Below are 17,668 nucleotides of genomic sequence, written 5' to 3' on the forward strand. Positions count from 1 at the left end.
AGGTCAAGGTCAAAGCAAAATTCTCTGAAATCTTTCCACCCTATTGTCCATTATTTAAGCGGGGCCCTTTGAGATGGTCACCATCTCAATGTTGTCTAATTTTGATATCGTATCTCTCCTAAGCTCATGATTGGTTGATAGGTGTAACATGAGCTTGCAATAAATTCTGTTATATAAACCTCTCTATAAAAATGCATACCTTAATATCTTCTTCCGGCAATCACACACTTTAATAGATGTACTATTACCGCAATTGGATTTACTACACGGGAATAATGTTACCTCGCAGTAATGCTCATTAACACATAAAATTTTACACGGAATGAGGAACTTTTACGTTTATACTGTTACCCTTCAATTGCGCGTATAACGCTACACATAATCACACACTTTAACACATATACCCTTACACACAATCACACACTTTAACACATATACCGTCACACAAAATCAAACACTTTAACACATATACCGTTACACTAAATCAAACACTTTAACACATATACCGTTACACTAAATCAAACACTTTAACACATATACCGTTACACCACAGGCACCTGAATTTTTATTAATCAGTTGCTTAATAAGTCATATAGTTTCATATATCGAAAAATTCTACCCCTACTATATATAAATACTTATATATACTAGGGGTAGAATTTTTCGATATGTGACTTATTAAGCGACTGATATATAAAAATTAGAAAAGCAGAATGCATAACGAGGTAATACGACAGGTTTGTTTACATTTGTTTGAATTCATATAAACAGGTTTGTGTACTGTGAACAGAAAATATCAGATACATTGGCGTCGGAAGCAAATTGAAAGTGCGGGGGAGGAGGGGGGGGGGGGGGGCTAGACTAATCCTCAGAAAAAGAACTAATTCCAAAAATCATCAAAATCCTAATGCGGGGGGGGGGGGGGGAGTATAAAAATACTTCCAAAAAAAATCTTATCTACCAAAATTCCCCAAATCATGGAATTCCTAATCCGTGGGGGGATGCCTTAGTCTCAAACTTCTCAATCTTTCAAAGTAAATTTATATATATATATATATATATATATATATATATATATATATATATATATATATATATATATATATATATATATATATATATATAGGAACAATTATCTTTGCTGCAAGAAAAAGTGGAGGAGAGGGGGGGGCTGAACCCTCTATGATGCTAGGTGCCTAATGGTTAGGTCTAACTTTGCCCCCGCTAGCCCCCCCCCCCCCCCCCGGTTCCGACGCCTATGAGATATTGTAGTGTTTAATCTAAAGCAAACTAGCGTGGCGCGTCGCCATGCCCTATTTTATCAGCGCCATACCCTTTTTCCAAACGCCATGCACTTTTAAAAATAAATAAAACTGATGCCCTATTATTGAAAGTAAATTTAATTCAAAGTTAATGCAAAGTTAACCAAAACTCGCGTGTCATGACGCACGAGTGACCAGAAAAATAGACTATACAGGTAAACTGGAGAGGCCCAAGCTGTACAATAATTGTCATCTGCATTTTATGAGGATGGTTGCGTATCGGTGTCGAAGACAATCTATGAGAGCTCTTTTGCAATTGACCATTACACCCCTGCGAATGTTATTAGTTGTCATTTAAATTTAGACCACGTGGTTTTATTTGACCCTTTCAGTTTCGCAGTTAAAATTGTGCCTCGTGTTTATAGTATATTTCTTAGAATCTAGGTACTTGTAATCCAATATAAAATCTAGACGTTTATTAATTTTAAACTTTATCTTTATTAATTGGTTAATACAATGGGTTCGAGAAGAAAATGTGACAATAGAAAATATAGGGTTTTTCTGCTGTTGCAACAATTAACATGCTATGGAGCAATCCCCCCCCTCTTCTAAGGATTAATTTTCGATCCGCGCCTGACCTAGAAATAGCATCAATAGACAGACTATACTATTTTATGCAGAACGTTACTTGAAAATGGCTCAATAGACTAAGTGTTTTTACAAAACTGACACCTATTCTGTTTACATTTTCAACCACGTGTTGAGTGGTTAAACAGGAACGATAACTCTTTTCTGAATATCACCGTTTAGTTTAAATAACTGCTACATGTAGATGATGCAATAAGAAAATATCTTAACAGATTTTCATGTTTTAACATAAATCAAAGTAGGATGTGATGTAAAAACGACCAGTACTTACGTATTTTGAGAATATTATCCAAACACTTAAACCTTCGCTCGAGATTTCAGTTTAAAATTTTCTCTAAACACTTATGGAACAAAATATGTGCAAAATATCAAGGGCTTTTACTTGACACCATTGAAAAAGGGCTGGCCCCTTAAATTAGGGGTCTAGAGCCCTTAACAGTTTTCGTTTTATAACTCAAAAATGGTTAATATTTCGCTATATAGCTGTCGATAGAAAAGTTGTTCATTATTGTGTTATCAATGTCGTTACAAAATTATTTTGTACCGGTAATGCGTAATATGAGTGTAAAAAGCTTGTCTTGTTAACATGTACCTGTATTCATTTGGCAAGTAAGCGAATCGTCTTTGTGCGCATAACGTACATAAATTAACAGCTGAAAGTGTACCAGCATATACGGGATGCTTTGATTCATTTGAAAAAGTGTCTAAAAAGTATACGTGTACATGTTTTTCTTACAGCCTTTTTTTTGGAGTCACCTCTGTTTAGGTCCTATAGTGGACAACCGTTAAGAAAATCAAAAACGAGAAAATATAAACATTCTTTTTCTTATCTATATAGTGAGATACATAAACTAGATTTAGAAAAATAATAACTTCCATGAAATAAATTTGAGTCATTTTTCTGCAAGCATTTCAAATCGACCTAAATTCTTAGTTGTGTGCGTATTTACATAACCCATCTCGCCCGCGGCCGAGAAAATCGATCGCCAAGGTCGCGGCTGGACTACCTAGCGGTCAGCGGTTATCTAATACACAAGAATCGCGTGTACGTGTCATATGTGATTTTATTTAGCCGCAAACACAAGAATCGTACACAATGACATTAAAGCTTATTCTTCTTAATTTGAATTAAACGAAAGAGTGTCAATAAGAAATCGTTCTGTTTAATCATAAAAGCAATGCCATTCTCGAACTGAAGCAGTATCAGACAGATAGATCAACTGTGGGATTAAAGGGGGAAAAAACTTATATTAATTAGAGTTTAGTCATCATACTGCAAACATTGTAAATCTTCCTAGGTTCTGAGCTCTCTTCGTGTGTTTTAACATTACGGAACCTATCCGATCCCTCATCTGCGGCCGAGGAAATCGGTCGCGGCTGCACTACCTAGAGGTCAGCGGTTATCTAATAACAAGATATATATACAAGAACTGTTTGATAAATTGATAAAAGCGATATTATTCCAAATCAGAAACATCATCAGACATAAATCAATAGTGAATTTGTAATTCTAAAATGTTCTAAAAACTATACATGTACTAATAATGTTATAGATAAACAACGAAAAACCACAAAGATTAAACCTAAAATGATGATCACCCCTAAAACATACATGTAGCCAAGGAGATCCCGCGCGAGTGGACAAGTGATCCGCGGTAGCTTCGTGTTCTTCTACATGTACTTTATCACACGTGCATGTTTATTGATATTTTGTACGATTCCAACTATTTGTTTATTCGAGATTTTGACCGGTACATGTAAGATTGACTTGTGTTTCAATTTAAGATTTTTAGACGGAGGCTGTATAACAGCCTCCGTATATTGTGATTGTATTGCCCGTGACGTCAACTAATGAGGATTCCTTAAGCACCACCTAGCGGTGGACATGTTTTCTTAAACATATCATCGTTATTGATAAAATTATTGCTGTATGGTTGGATATGTATATATATAAATTGTATCAAAACAATATTTTAACAGATAACTGGTGTTTTTTTTCAAACAGAAGTTGAGAAGAACTCGTAACTGAAATAATGAATATTTATGAGTTTCAATGAATAAACATGATAAACATAACGTTAAATATAGACCGCGCAGCTCAGAGGCTATTACAAACAATAAATAAGACAATGTTATAAAAAAAAGTATGAATAATTAATTGGAGAAATATATTTTATAGCTCTTTATCATTGGATGGTACATTCTGGAAAAGAAAAACTAACAAACAACTCTGCAGGGAAGAAAGAGATCATATATTACATATTTGGCTATTAATAACATTAGGGGTTTACCATGTTTACATACAGGGGCGAAGATGAAAAAATAGTTCGCTTTTCTAGTGTTTATATTGAGTAGATTAACGAAATGGTTCTATCAGAATTTAACCATTTATAAACTTCTCTAAAAATACTCTTCCGTCCTGTCAAATGCTTTCGTTTTGTGTATTTAAAATACAAAGAGCACGAATATGTAAGGATCTGGAAATAGGTCCATCACCGCCATTTTCATCGATTTGTGTTTTCATGCTCTGCTGATTGCCTCGGATTTCTTCCTTAATACGCAGCAATATAGGACTTTTTCATCGCTTTAATAGTGATATCAGAAGGTAAGTGTGTTTTTATTTTCATTTTGTTGTCGAAAAAGAAACGAAAACGAAAGTTGTTTTATATGAACACACGATGAAGACAGTTTGTAAATAGTAGTGTAAATAGACGACGAAGACAGCTTATTGTATTCGTTGCATAAATGAACCTACATACTTGAACATATGAAAGATATTTTTCGTTATTTATTAAAGATATAATTCATTAAATATTAGTACAAGAGCAATTTCGAGCGTTCAAGTACAACGTTAGTGTAACAACAAATTTACATTGACACTGTTCTTACACAATGTTATAAATATTTTGAATGAATAGTATTGAGTAAATTAATACACCCTAACTGGTTTTGACAAACTCAGATATACATCTTTATCAAGTGAAATTGAACTAGATTGATTGTGAGATATGACTGAGATTTATATGGATTGGTTGAGATATGACTGAGATATTTATATGAGAAAAGAAATCATTCATATGTCAAGTTCTTGATGATCAACTTTAAGAATCATTCTTGAAGACAATTATTGTAAGCTTTGAAAAACCATGGCTTGTGAATTTGCATTGATTTTGATTAGATATTTGTGAGTTAGAAAAGCTATCCCCCTTTTCAAAAGAGGATTGCAATATGTGTGAGTATATAGGGGTATATAATATTTATTTGTAATTATTTCTGAATCCATAGGCTTACTCAGTACTGTGAATAATACTGACTACTATAAATAGGTAAAAGGTTTGAGGTGGATGTTATTACAATGAAATCTTTTTCGAAAAAATTCACTAATTAAATATGGATATAAACTTAAATATTTTACTACCAACAAGGGTATTACAAGGAGATTTTTCGCAAGGTGCTACTCATTTTTCGGAGTCGTCGAGGGGAAAGCAATGTGTATGCAACTGTTTTATGTTTCTGCTGTATGTTGGCTCTTTAAACGGTGTGCAAACCTTGTCAAAACATGATTTACATGCAATATTGATGTCAGGCGATGTTTTGTATTCACTAAGAAAGAACCCTTGTGAAGATTATTTGCTACTCAAAGAACTACCCAATTATGTCAAATACAATCAGAATTATTTCTCGTCATACATTCAAAAAGTATTTGTTGGTACCATGGGTCAGAAAATTAACTCTGAAATAAGTTGTTCATTAGAGAGTTTTTTTAACAGGGCATTTGCAGTGCACAACAATGCAATTCTCATTTTTCATTCTTGTGCAATAGCAGTTAAACACAATAATGGAAGCTTTTACATTTTTGACCCTCATTGTAGAGGTATGAATGGATTGTGTGACCCGGATGGCAAATGTACAGTTTCAATTCTAAGTTCCTTTCAAACTTTATGCCAATTTTTAAGGCAACTCTGCCTCTCCCTGTCTTCATGTATGCTTGACCAGGGTGTTCACTGTCGATGAAACAATTGTCATTCAAACCCAACAAACCTATTGTATACATTTGTGAACACATACAAAGTATTTCTGAAAACTATCTTGTCCATAATATGAAGTCCAAAAATAAAAATGTGTTAGGAAAGAGGACTCACTCACATGATGATAATGACAACATGACTCATAAAAGAGTTTGTTCTGAAATTGAGGATAGTTTTGATGCGAACAAGGAAAAGGGGCAGACGTTTGACAAAAACGACAAATTGAGAGAGAGGAGAAATGCTGCTGTTGCAAATTTTAAAGCTTCTGTATCAGATGGGCCATCATATGTCTGCTCTTGTTGCACACAAACTTGGTTCAGGGAGGGAGTTGTGAAATCTGATAGTGTTTGTCAATCAGAGTTTGTGAGAAAGTTTTTGCTTGGTATTAAAAGTGTTGGAGATATCGAATGGATTTGTGTCACATGTAGTCGTAATTTAAAGTCTAAAAAAATTCCATCTTGTTCTGTCAAGAATGGGTTCTTTTTCCCAGAAAAACCACCAGATTTAGATATATCAGAAATGGAGGAACGTCTTATAAGTCCTCGAATTCCTTTCATGCAGATAATGGAAAAACCAAGAGGTTGTCAAAAAAGTCTTCGTGGAAATGTTGTCAATGTACCTACAGATGTCAGTAAGACAGTTAGATGTCTTCCTAGAATGTTCGCAGAATCGGAGACAATTCAAGTAAAATTGAAACGGAAATTATCATTCAAACATCATGTCCTGCATGAAACAGTAAGACCAAATAAATGTCTAAATGCTTTAAAATGGTTAATTGACAACAGTCAATTATTTAGAAATGAGGGCATAACAATAAATGAGGACTGGAACATAACAGAGGAACAGAAAGATTGGCTTGATTTGAATGAAGAAAAAGAATCGAGAGCAGAAGAAAATGTTGAAGAATTTCCAGAAGACACCTGGACAGAAGATCCAAATTTTGATAATAGATTGACAGGTAATACAGACACACTGATGCATCCAACTGATGTAAGGTCATTGAACAAAATGCATATCTTTGCACCAGGTGAGAATCAGATTCCTTTAGGAATGTACCAGGATCCACATGCAGAATACCTTGCATTTCCTACAATATACTGTGGTCAGGAACGTCCTTCTAACAAAGACAGACTGGTTCCAGTGTCATACAGTACTATTTGCAAATGGGAGTTGAGATCACTAGATAGGAGAGCAGCTTGCTCCATACCCAATTTGTTTTTTAAATTGAAGAAGTTACAAATTAAACAGATACAAGATAAAGTAAATCTTGCAATGCGGAAATGCCAAAATGAAGGAAAGAAAGTTACAGTAAAAGAAGTGTTAAACCCTGCAGCGTTTGATAATATTGTTCGTTTGAATGAGGGGTACAGAGTTTTGAGAACATTAAGAGGGTCACCTGCTTATTGGGAAAGTGCAAAGAAAGATGTGTTTGCAATGATAAGACAACTAGGAAAGCCAACATGGTTCTGTTCTTTCTCTGCAGCTGAAACTAAGTGGTCAAGTTTGTTGAAAATATTGAGTAGACAATTGAACAACAGAGATATGTCTGATGAAACCATCAAGGAGTTGTCATGGACAGAAAAGTGTGAGCTGATTAAAAAAGATCCAGTCACATGTTCTAGGTATTTTCAACACAGATTTCAAATATTCATGCAAAAAATTATGAAAAGCAGTATCAGTCCTCTAGGCAAAATTGTAGACTATTTTTTCCGTGTTGAATTCCAACAAAGGGGTTCTCCACATATTCACATGCTCCTATGGATTGAAAATGCCCCAACATATGAAGCATCTACTAAGGAGGAAATTCAGATCTTTATTGACAAGCATTGTACATGTTCAAAAAATGATGACATCCCTGAACTGATCAATTACCAGACACACAGACATGCACGGACTTGTAAAAAAAAAGGTAAAAATGTATGTCGATTCAACTTTCCTTTGCCTCCTTTGCCACAAACAGAAATCTTGGAACCTCTTGACGAGAAAGACTTGGAAGAAAATCCTAATGTACAACAGGACTATCTCAAAATTTGTGAATATTTAAATGACTTGAAATGTGGAGAGGGAATTTATTTTGAGAATTTTCTCAAGGAAATAGGGATGGTTTATGAGACATATATTTTCGCACTGAGGTCAAGTTTGAAATTCCCAAAAGTATTCTTAAAAAGAACACTTTCCGAGATACGCATCAATTCCTACAATGAGCTCCTTCTTGAAGCTTGGGAAGCAAATATTGATGTTCAGTTTATACTTGATGGCTATGCCTGTGCAGCATACATTGTATCATATATTTCCAAGTCACAGAGAGGAATGTCAAATTTGATGCATGAAGCATGTGAAGAAGCTAGACATGGCAATATGTCTTTGCGACAACAAGTACGACAAATTGGAAATAAGTTTCTCACTCATGTTGAAATTTGTGCACAAGAAGCTGCATATCTTGTACTGCAGATGCCTCTGCGAAGTAGCAGTAGGACAGTTGTGTTCATAAACACAAATGAACCAAGAAAGAGAACATTTTTACTTAAACCAGTGGAAACATTGCAAGACCTTCCAGAAAATTCAACAAATATTGAATCAGACAACTGGATCAAACGCTACCAGAGAAGACCAAAATGTTTAAAAACTTGTTGTTTAGCAGACTTCATCTCAAAATTTGACATGATTTTACCAGCTAAGGAGAAAACCTCATCTTACAATCAAGATTTATTGCCCGAAGATGAAATAGAAGAAATAAATGAAGATGATATTTTAAATGGAGAAAAAGATGATGGAATCTTTCAGGAGGAATACCTTATGAAAGATGGCTCTATACTTAAAAGAAAAAATACTTCAAAAATCATCAGACATGTAAGATTTAATAAAGATCAAGACTCAGAAAATTATTTCCGAGAACAGTTGATGCTATTTTATCCCTGGAGAAATGAGGAACTTGACTTGATTGGATCATTTAACAGCTTTGAAGCTAATTTCAAACAAAATGAAGAAACTATCCAAAGAAACAAGAAGCAATATGAAGCTGATAAAGGAGTGATAGATATTGTAGAAGCCAGTATGCTTCATTTAACAGAGGACAGCAATAATGTTATTGCAGCTGAAGTTCAGCATGAAGATGGAATTGACCAAGAACAAGATGAGGACATATGTAAATTACATGGTTGCTTCAGTCCAGAATACTTTGGTAAAGATTATGACTTAGGTATTGATTTAGGCATTACAAGAAAACAGTTAGAAAGAAATGATATTGTACTTAAGCAGATGCCTGAATCTGATTACCAAAACCTGGTTAGATCCCTGAATGAGAGGCAAAGAAATTTCTTCTACCACATTCTTCATAAAGTAAAAATGGACCATTTTCCTTTTTACTGCTTCTTGACAGGAGGTGCAGGAGTTGGAAAAAGCTTGCTAACAACATGTCTTTACCAAGCAGTTACAAGGTATTATACAAAGCAACCAGGTGAGAACCTTGATGCAGTAAAAACAGTTCTGTGTGCTCCAACAGGAAAAGCAGCTTACAATATAGGAGGGCAAACCATTCATTCATTGTTCTGTATATCTGCAAATCAAAAGCTGAACTACAAACCACTTGATGCACAACAGCTTGATACAATGCGAGTGAAATTTCAAAATCTCAAAATTATTTTCATAGATGAAATATCAATGGTTGGTAATAAAATGTTTAATTTTGTCAACTTGAGACTTCAGGAGATATTTGCCAGAAATATTCCTTTTGGTGGTGTAAGTATAATTGCAATTGGTGACCTTTTCCTGTTGGAACCAGTTTTTGATGGATGGGTATTTGAAAGCTTGGTTGATGGCTATGCACCTTTAGCAATCAATCTCTGGACTGAACTGTTCGATGTTTTCGAATTAACTGAGATTATGAGACAAAAAGAAGACAAAAGTTTTGCCGAATTACTTAACAGATTACGTGAGGGCTTGCAAACTAAAAGTGACATTGATGAGCTCAAGTCACGCTCAACTAACTTGCATCAAGTGCAAGATGTCAATGCTATTTTACATTTGTTTACTACTAATGCCAAAGTAAATAATCATAACATGGAGGCTTTTCAAAGTGCAGAAACTAGAGACAAATGTTCCATTTTGGCTGTTGATATAGCTGGTGGTGAGGTGACAGCAGATTTAAAGAGCAAAATTCTTGCTCAGGTGTCAGAAAATCCTTCAAAAACAATGGGATTACAAAAGGAGGTCTATTTAGTGAAAAATTTGCCAGCAGAAGTATACTTGAATGTTGATGTGGAAGATGGTTTAGCCAATGGTAGTCCGTGTATTGTTAAAGAATTAGATTTTAGAGTTCCTGGCTCTAAAAGATGTAGTATAGTTTGGGTTTTATTTGAAGAACAAAATATTGGATCTTCAGCAAGAATGAAGTACTCATATTTGTACACTGAACATATTTGCAGAAATTGGACACCTATTTTAGAAGTGTCAAAGAAATTTTCAGTTGGTCGTTTTAAAACATGCTATGTTACAAGACGACAGTTTCCATTGAGGTTAGCATGTGCAAAAACAATTCATAAAGTACAAGGTTCTACCTTAAACGATGTTGTAATAGATCTTGGCACAAGAAAACAGGAACATATGCATTATGTTGGATTGAGTAGAGTCCGTAAACTGGAAAACTTATTCATATCATCATTAAATGAACAAAAAATAGCAGTGTCAGCAAAAGTTGTAAAAGAAATGGAAAGGCTAAGAGAGGATGCTGTTTTAAGAACATGTTTACCAGTTCTGAAACATATAACATCAGATTTGAAAATTATTTATAACAACACTAGATCCTTACACTGTCATATGAAAGATGTTGCAAATGACGAAAACCTGAAATCAGGAGACATAATTGCTATATCAGAAAGTAGACTTGTACCTAATGATAGGGATGAGGATTTCCTACTCCCTGGTTTCAATATGTATCGCTTTGATGGGCACGTAGCAAATCGAGGACGACCATTTAATGGAATGGTGTTGTACTCAAAAAAAGAGTTGCATAACCCAAGAAAATTTATTCTGTGTGGAGTAGAGGCTGTGACTGCATCCATTGATTACCGAGATGCATCAGTGAATCTTCTGTTTATCTATTGTCCCATAAATATGGCAAGCATAAGTAATTTTTGCAAGTTTTTGAGGTCTATTCATCAGTTAATAGAGACAGATATCCCCCTTGTGATCATGGGAGACACAAATATTGACTTCTTTACTCAAAGAGATCTCAGTTCATATCTGGAAAGATTGAATGTAAGACAAATAATGCACAGTTCTACAAGAGACTATGGAAGTTGCTTAGATCATGTTTATACAACATACATGTCAAATTCAGATATTTCCTGTGCCACCCTCGAATCATATTATTCAGATCACAAACCAATCATTGTATATTTGCCCCTGTAAAAGTAATAATTCCCACAAATGAGATTACATTCATAGTACCGTTGAAATTATTGTACTTAAAGAATGTGTTTTTGAAGTTGATGTACTATGTATATAAATTCATTATTTTAAAAATATTGATTCAGAAATACCTTTTGCTAACTTTGGAGGTTATATTTTACTGAACAAATATAATAATGGAGAACTTCAAAGTACAACTATTTCTTTTGTCAAAATCAACAATTTTTTGGTTAAAAGCAACCTCAGTAGAATTACGATCAACACTCAACATTCCAAATATCATCATACAAGCTCATTTTGATATTTACATGCTTTATTATATGAGTCCTTAAAAGTTAGGGGGAAAAAACTCAAATTCATGATTTAATACTATGAATTTCAGATGCAGGAAAAAAGTCTCAAAGATTTGATTATTGAAAATAAAGGGAAAGAAGCAGCAGCATATCCCATGGGAAAATTGGTTGTGGTTGTTGCCAAAGTTGGACACACTGCAAACTTCACTGGCAGCAGTGGAACGAAAGGAAGCATGTTGAACTTCAGCATAGCTGATAAAACGGATTGTATGCTGGCCACATTGAGTGACAAAAACCAGATGATGAAGATCAGAGAAGGCAAAACCATGCAGTTAAGAAATTTCCTAGTGAAAGGAAATAGGGTTGTCTTATCTACCCATTCAAAGATCATGTGTGCGCCACATCTTAATCTGACGAAAGAGCAGACAGATAAAGCTGTGCTGCTCATAACACCAACTTCACCTTCCAAAACAATTAGAGAGGCTCTGGATATGCCCATAAGGGGTATTTTATCAGTACAGGGACAGGTTATTCGGGTAAGTACAACTTAATTTAGCTTATTTTTTGGATATCTTCGGTCCTTTAACACATCAGGCCATGCAAGCAAATTGCACGTTAAGAGTGATATGATATTTTGACTGCACAGTCTGGTGTGTTAAAAAAAAATGATTTTAATGCTATTATTTATGTTAGAGTTGATGTTTATTTGTTTGTAATATTTGTGTATCCTCGCTTTAAAGTCTTTACACATCATCTTCGTTGTTTTGCGTGTTATAGACATGATAGGAAAATGATCATCACAGATTTTCTATGGCAATGCAAACATAACGGGAAATAGAAACTGAGTATATATATATATTTGTTGATGGATTGTAATTTTCTTTGTTAGAATTTTATACTTTTCTTTCAGGATGAGGCAGTAAAACTTGTTCAAGTAGGCCAACAAGAAACCAAAATAAGAACTGTTAGCTTAAAAGAGCAGGGACACTCCATGGAGGTGACTCTGTGGAGAAACCTAGCAGAAACCGACTTAAAAGTTGGAGATTTCGTAGAAGTTACTCATTGCCTAGTGTCTGAATGGCAAAAAAAGAAATCCTTAAACACAACCAGGAATACTGTCATCAAGGTATGATCATTTCTGAGGCTATTGTCCCTCATTTTTATACTTCAATAAAATTTTCACATTTTTTAAAAAAAACTATATAGTGTATTTCTGATCAAATTAGGATTATTCTAACTTACATATATATTAAAATTGCTCAATATATTTAATGAACTATTCTTTTAAAGATTTTAATTCTTATTAAAAACAGTCTGGTAAACACTGATAATATAAAATAGACGTCTGGTAATACACAGGTATTATTTATCTAAATCTCATTTTGTTATTACATTCACAGGATGAATGACAATCTTTAAGTCCTCCTTAAAGATAGCTTAAAGGTGTTTAAAGGTAGCTTAAAGACGATCTTTAAGCCACCTTTAAGCTACCTTTAAGCTATATGTATTGCTTAAAGGTGGCTTAAAGAAAGCGTAAAGATGGCTTAAAGGCAGCTTAAAGACTATCTTTAAGCCACCTTTAAGCCACCTTTAAGGACAACTTATAGGTCCTTAATGTCCAAACTTCTTTTAGCCACCTTTAAGCCACCTTTAAGCTACCTTTAAGCCACCTTTAAGCCATTAAAAAAAATTAATTCAATATTGTGCTTAATTTCCAACAAAATGTATTAACTTTATGAAAGAAAAGGTATTAAAACGGTTTTTGTTCTAGAAAGAAAAATGAAAAAAAAAACACATAGAAAACCGGCCACGGTGAGAATTGAACCCGGGACCCTTAGTTTACTAGTATCACCACACATCCTCTGCGCCACGGCAACTTACATGTATATGAGCGTTTTTATATCCTATATATCAGTGGATATTGAATCACTGTATTGAATGTGTTTACTTGAAAAGATTTTGAAAAACCATTCAGTTTGTAACAATCAATTATATCTAATTTATAAATTACATGCATGCATGTATTTAGAATGAAATACGGAACTTGGTCTTCAGTGAACAAAAATATATTATACCTAAATGGAAACCGTTAGGTTCACTATAGTAGGCTTTCTTACATGTAGTTAATAAATTTAAACTGAGTAAATATACGTTCATCTTATTTATAGCTATAAAAATGTAAGAAAGAAAATGAAATCATTTCTTTTATTAAATGCATTGATACTATTAGGGTATTTGTTCAATTTCCCGCAATTTCCCTGTTTTCATGATCGCGGCGCCGTTCCAATATGTTTAAATATTTACATGTAATTGTATATACATGATTTATAAACTATCAATTCTATAACAAACAAAATTACCAATTACCGGTGACGTATTTACTGCATGTGGCAATTGCAAATGACTTGTACATACAATTGTATGATGTGCCAGGCCAGGTATATTTGACATATTTACCCTTATACATATATTTAAATAATTAACCCCTATTTATGATCACCGGTACATTAATTAGCTTCAAGATTTTACTTTTACATACATGTATCGTTAATTTGTAGACGTAACATCTTTGAAACCCAGAGCTAGGAAATAATACTTTGAAAATAAATTACAAATGTAAATTAACTTTTATTCATTAGACTTATCGTATACTCGTACATACTAAGATTCAACGCCTTTAGAAACCCTGACGTGCACCTGGGCACACGACACACCTGTTGTGTATATCTTGTATATTCTGTGTTAGTTCCAGGGGTTTTCTTAAGTTGGACAAACAATAGACTTTAATTAGATATACACAAACATGCACCTGGGCACACGACACAACTGTTGTGTATATCTTGTATATTCTGTGTTAGTTCCAGGGGTTTTCTTAAGTTGGACAAACAATAGACTCTAATTAGATATACACAAACGAACAAAACTATGTCTAGACAAACAAAGCAGTAATATCCTGCCCGATATAACAAAGGCAGTTGAGAGTCTTTTCATCTTTAACATGTATCTAGCAGATCTAGAGTTAGAAATAATGAAAATTGAAAAAAAAATACAAACCTTAAACCGATTAACAAATTAAATCATGCATTTTTGGTTCATTATTTTTATTTTGTTTAATAACCGGATGAAGAGAGAGAGAGAGAGAGAGAGAGAGAGAGAGAGAGAGAGAGATTTTTCACCGATTAATTTATAATAGGAAACAAGTTTTATGCACATATTAAGATACAGAGACTGCGCTCATCCCTACAATTATTTTGAAACCCCCAAAAAATTATATAGAATTTTATAACGGCAATCTGTGTCCATCGGAGCGGTGCTGATGATAGCGATCTGTGTTTAATAGAGCGACGATTAAAACCGCCTGGAACACCCCCCCCCCCTTCCATGGAAATTATATTATCACTCGGATGACCCCCTCCCATCTCAATAAAAGAGCTTTTGCATTTAATATATGTTTTTATTGTTCAGCTTGATCAATATTGACTTAAAGGCCACTTAAAGACAGTGTAAAGGCAGTGTAAAGAGAGCGTAAATGCCACTTAAAGATGCTTAAAGGTGGCTTAAAGGTGGCTTAAAGAAGTTTGGACATTAAGGACCTATAACCACTTGCTTAAAGGTGACTTAAAGGCGGCTTAAAGGTTGTATAGCCTTTAAGCTCCTTTAAGTCACCTTTAAGCCACCTTTAAGGACTTGCTTAAAGATGGTTTTTCGTCCTGTGATTAGGACCAATCTTTTTCTACAATACCATGATGATGTGTTTTACCTTTCATCTTGAAAATGTAATATTTTTCAGAAAGTAGAACCAAGGACCCACATGATAAAAGGAAAGGTTGAGGCAATTTCTGTCTCAAATGAAGACATTGAAATTTACGTAATGGATGAAGACAATGTCAGTCAAGACATTAGGATGGATGTTGAAACTCTCAGAGGAGAACTGTTAAAAAAAAATGAAGATGTCGCGATTTTCAATGCAGAAGAATTGGAAAATTTCTGTATTCAAATCATACCATTTCAAATCGAGGCAACCCTTAATGGATCTGATGTACAAATGTTTGCCTTGATTTAATTACAACATCTATCATTTGTCCAAAAATTAACAAAGTTTTTCTTTTCATTTCTTTTGGGTTACATTCTTCCTGTTTTATACAGTTATTTTCATTATTGTTATAAAAAATTGATATCAAGTCAATTCAGTTATAAAAATCAGTAAAATGTTTTTTTGATAAAGATTTGTATGCAGTTATCTCGTTAATGTTAACACTATTTTCAACTTCTTATCTTTAATGTACCACCGGAGTGTTTCCTGTATGCATGGTCATAAATCCATTGTCATGGAAATTTTTTAGTTCTTAGTGTATAGTATTAGTCTTCTGTAGACAGTACCATTTTAATAACCAAGTACATGTACATTATGAGACATAAGTACATACTTTTGTTTGTTGGTAAAAAATCATTACTTTCCTCTTGAACTAATGCCATGGAATTTTTCAAACTAAATATTTGTCACTAATTGTAATCATATCTTCTGTGCCAATGAAAGACACAAGTCAAGTCTTTTGTGTTATCATAAACACAACTTGTTATTTACTGTGCCAAATTAGAACACATTTCTTGTAGATTATAACTTTGTGTTACCTATTATTTAAACACAAATGCAATTGCCATGTAATATGCCTTGTAACATGTGGCATTAAGCTTAAGTGAACTTATCACTTAGAACAAATTGCAATCCATAGAGGGTAAATTCATTAGATATTCTTAAAATTATTTCAATCGATTTTTAGCATCTAATCCTCACAGCATTTGTCACTGATCAAATATAGTTGTTTGATGTTGAGTCTGGTATATGTCTCTGATTGTATATGGTTGTGAATAAGTTTGTTTGATCAATATATTCTCACTAAACATTTAGAAACAAGTTGTGTATATTTATTATGTTAGTTGCTCATTGTTTTATTGCAATTGCATTTTATGTACTGGACCAATTTTGTTTAGCATACATTGCTTAGGCAAATGCTGTTTATAAATGCAACAGTTCATATTGTTTTGATATGGTACCAATTGCATGTGTTCAGGGTGTTTCATGATATTTTAACATTGTATAGCATTTCCTTTTTGTTTCTTGCCGACTTTCTTCATTATATTTAGATACCCATACATTTTCTTCATAATTTGTCTACACATCTTATATTCTATCCTTATATCATTGGTAAATATATTGTTTTATACAAATAACAAGAAAAATACAACATAACCATGCATATTTTAACATTGTTATCAATTTAGATTTGTTTCCATACATGTAAATAATCATTTCTCATTGTTTTGTGCACATCATTTAATCATATCCACTGGTATTCATTTATTCAGAGACATTATCTTGTTTTTTGTTCTTGTTTTTTTTATAATTCTGTCAAAACCTTGAAATACAATTACTGGTTGAAATATCTGAGGATTCTAAAGACATCAATGTATATTTTTGTAATTGCATGCAATATTGCTATATAGTAACCCCCCCCCCAAAGTATGCAAATAGCCATTATAATTTTTTCTTATTGCATTTACATATGACATAATTATATTTTGTTCATGTTACCAAATTGTGTTCAATGACTTTTGAAAGAATTCAACATAACATGTTAAAAAAGTATGTTTTTTTACAACAACAAAAACTCCTTCCAATATTTTCTTATTGTATTTACATATGATAGCATAATATTTTGTGTATGTTACCAAATTGTGTTCAGTGACTTTTGAAAGAATTCAACATAGCAATGTTAATAAAAATATGTTTTTACAACACAACGAATTGTGTTATTTTATATATTGTTCACACCAACTCTGTAACAAAAGCAAATTAACATTAACATTAACATTTCTTTTCATAGAATCACAAGAAGACTTCAAAATCTGTACATCAGCACATGTATAATAAAACTGATGCCTCCGTCTATCAGTACTTTCAGTACTTTGATTTTATTTACCCACGAATATTTCCGCTAAATACTGCTGAGAGGTTTTATAGATATCG

General features: G+C 33.4%; 1 protein-coding gene across 1 annotated transcript; it reads left to right on the forward strand.

The window, feature by feature from the left end:
- The first annotated feature begins 4,133 nt into the window (after nt 1-4,133).
- LOC128170768 (uncharacterized) lies at nt 4,134-17,464 on the forward strand. Its single transcript, XM_052836539.1, has 4 exons — nt 4,134-4,515; nt 11,730-12,176; nt 12,551-12,766; nt 15,431-17,464. Exons 2-4 carry the CDS (start codon nt 11,730-11,732, stop codon nt 15,701-15,703), a joined length of 936 nt encoding a protein of 311 aa, XP_052692499.1. The 5' UTR covers nt 4,134-4,515; the 3' UTR covers nt 15,704-17,464.
- Nucleotides 17,465-17,668: the final 204 nt, after the last annotated feature.

This window comes from Crassostrea angulata, chromosome 2, assembly GCF_025612915.1.
Source record: "Crassostrea angulata isolate pt1a10 chromosome 2, ASM2561291v2, whole genome shotgun sequence".
NCBI lineage: Eukaryota > Metazoa > Mollusca > Bivalvia > Ostreida > Ostreidae > Magallana > Magallana angulata.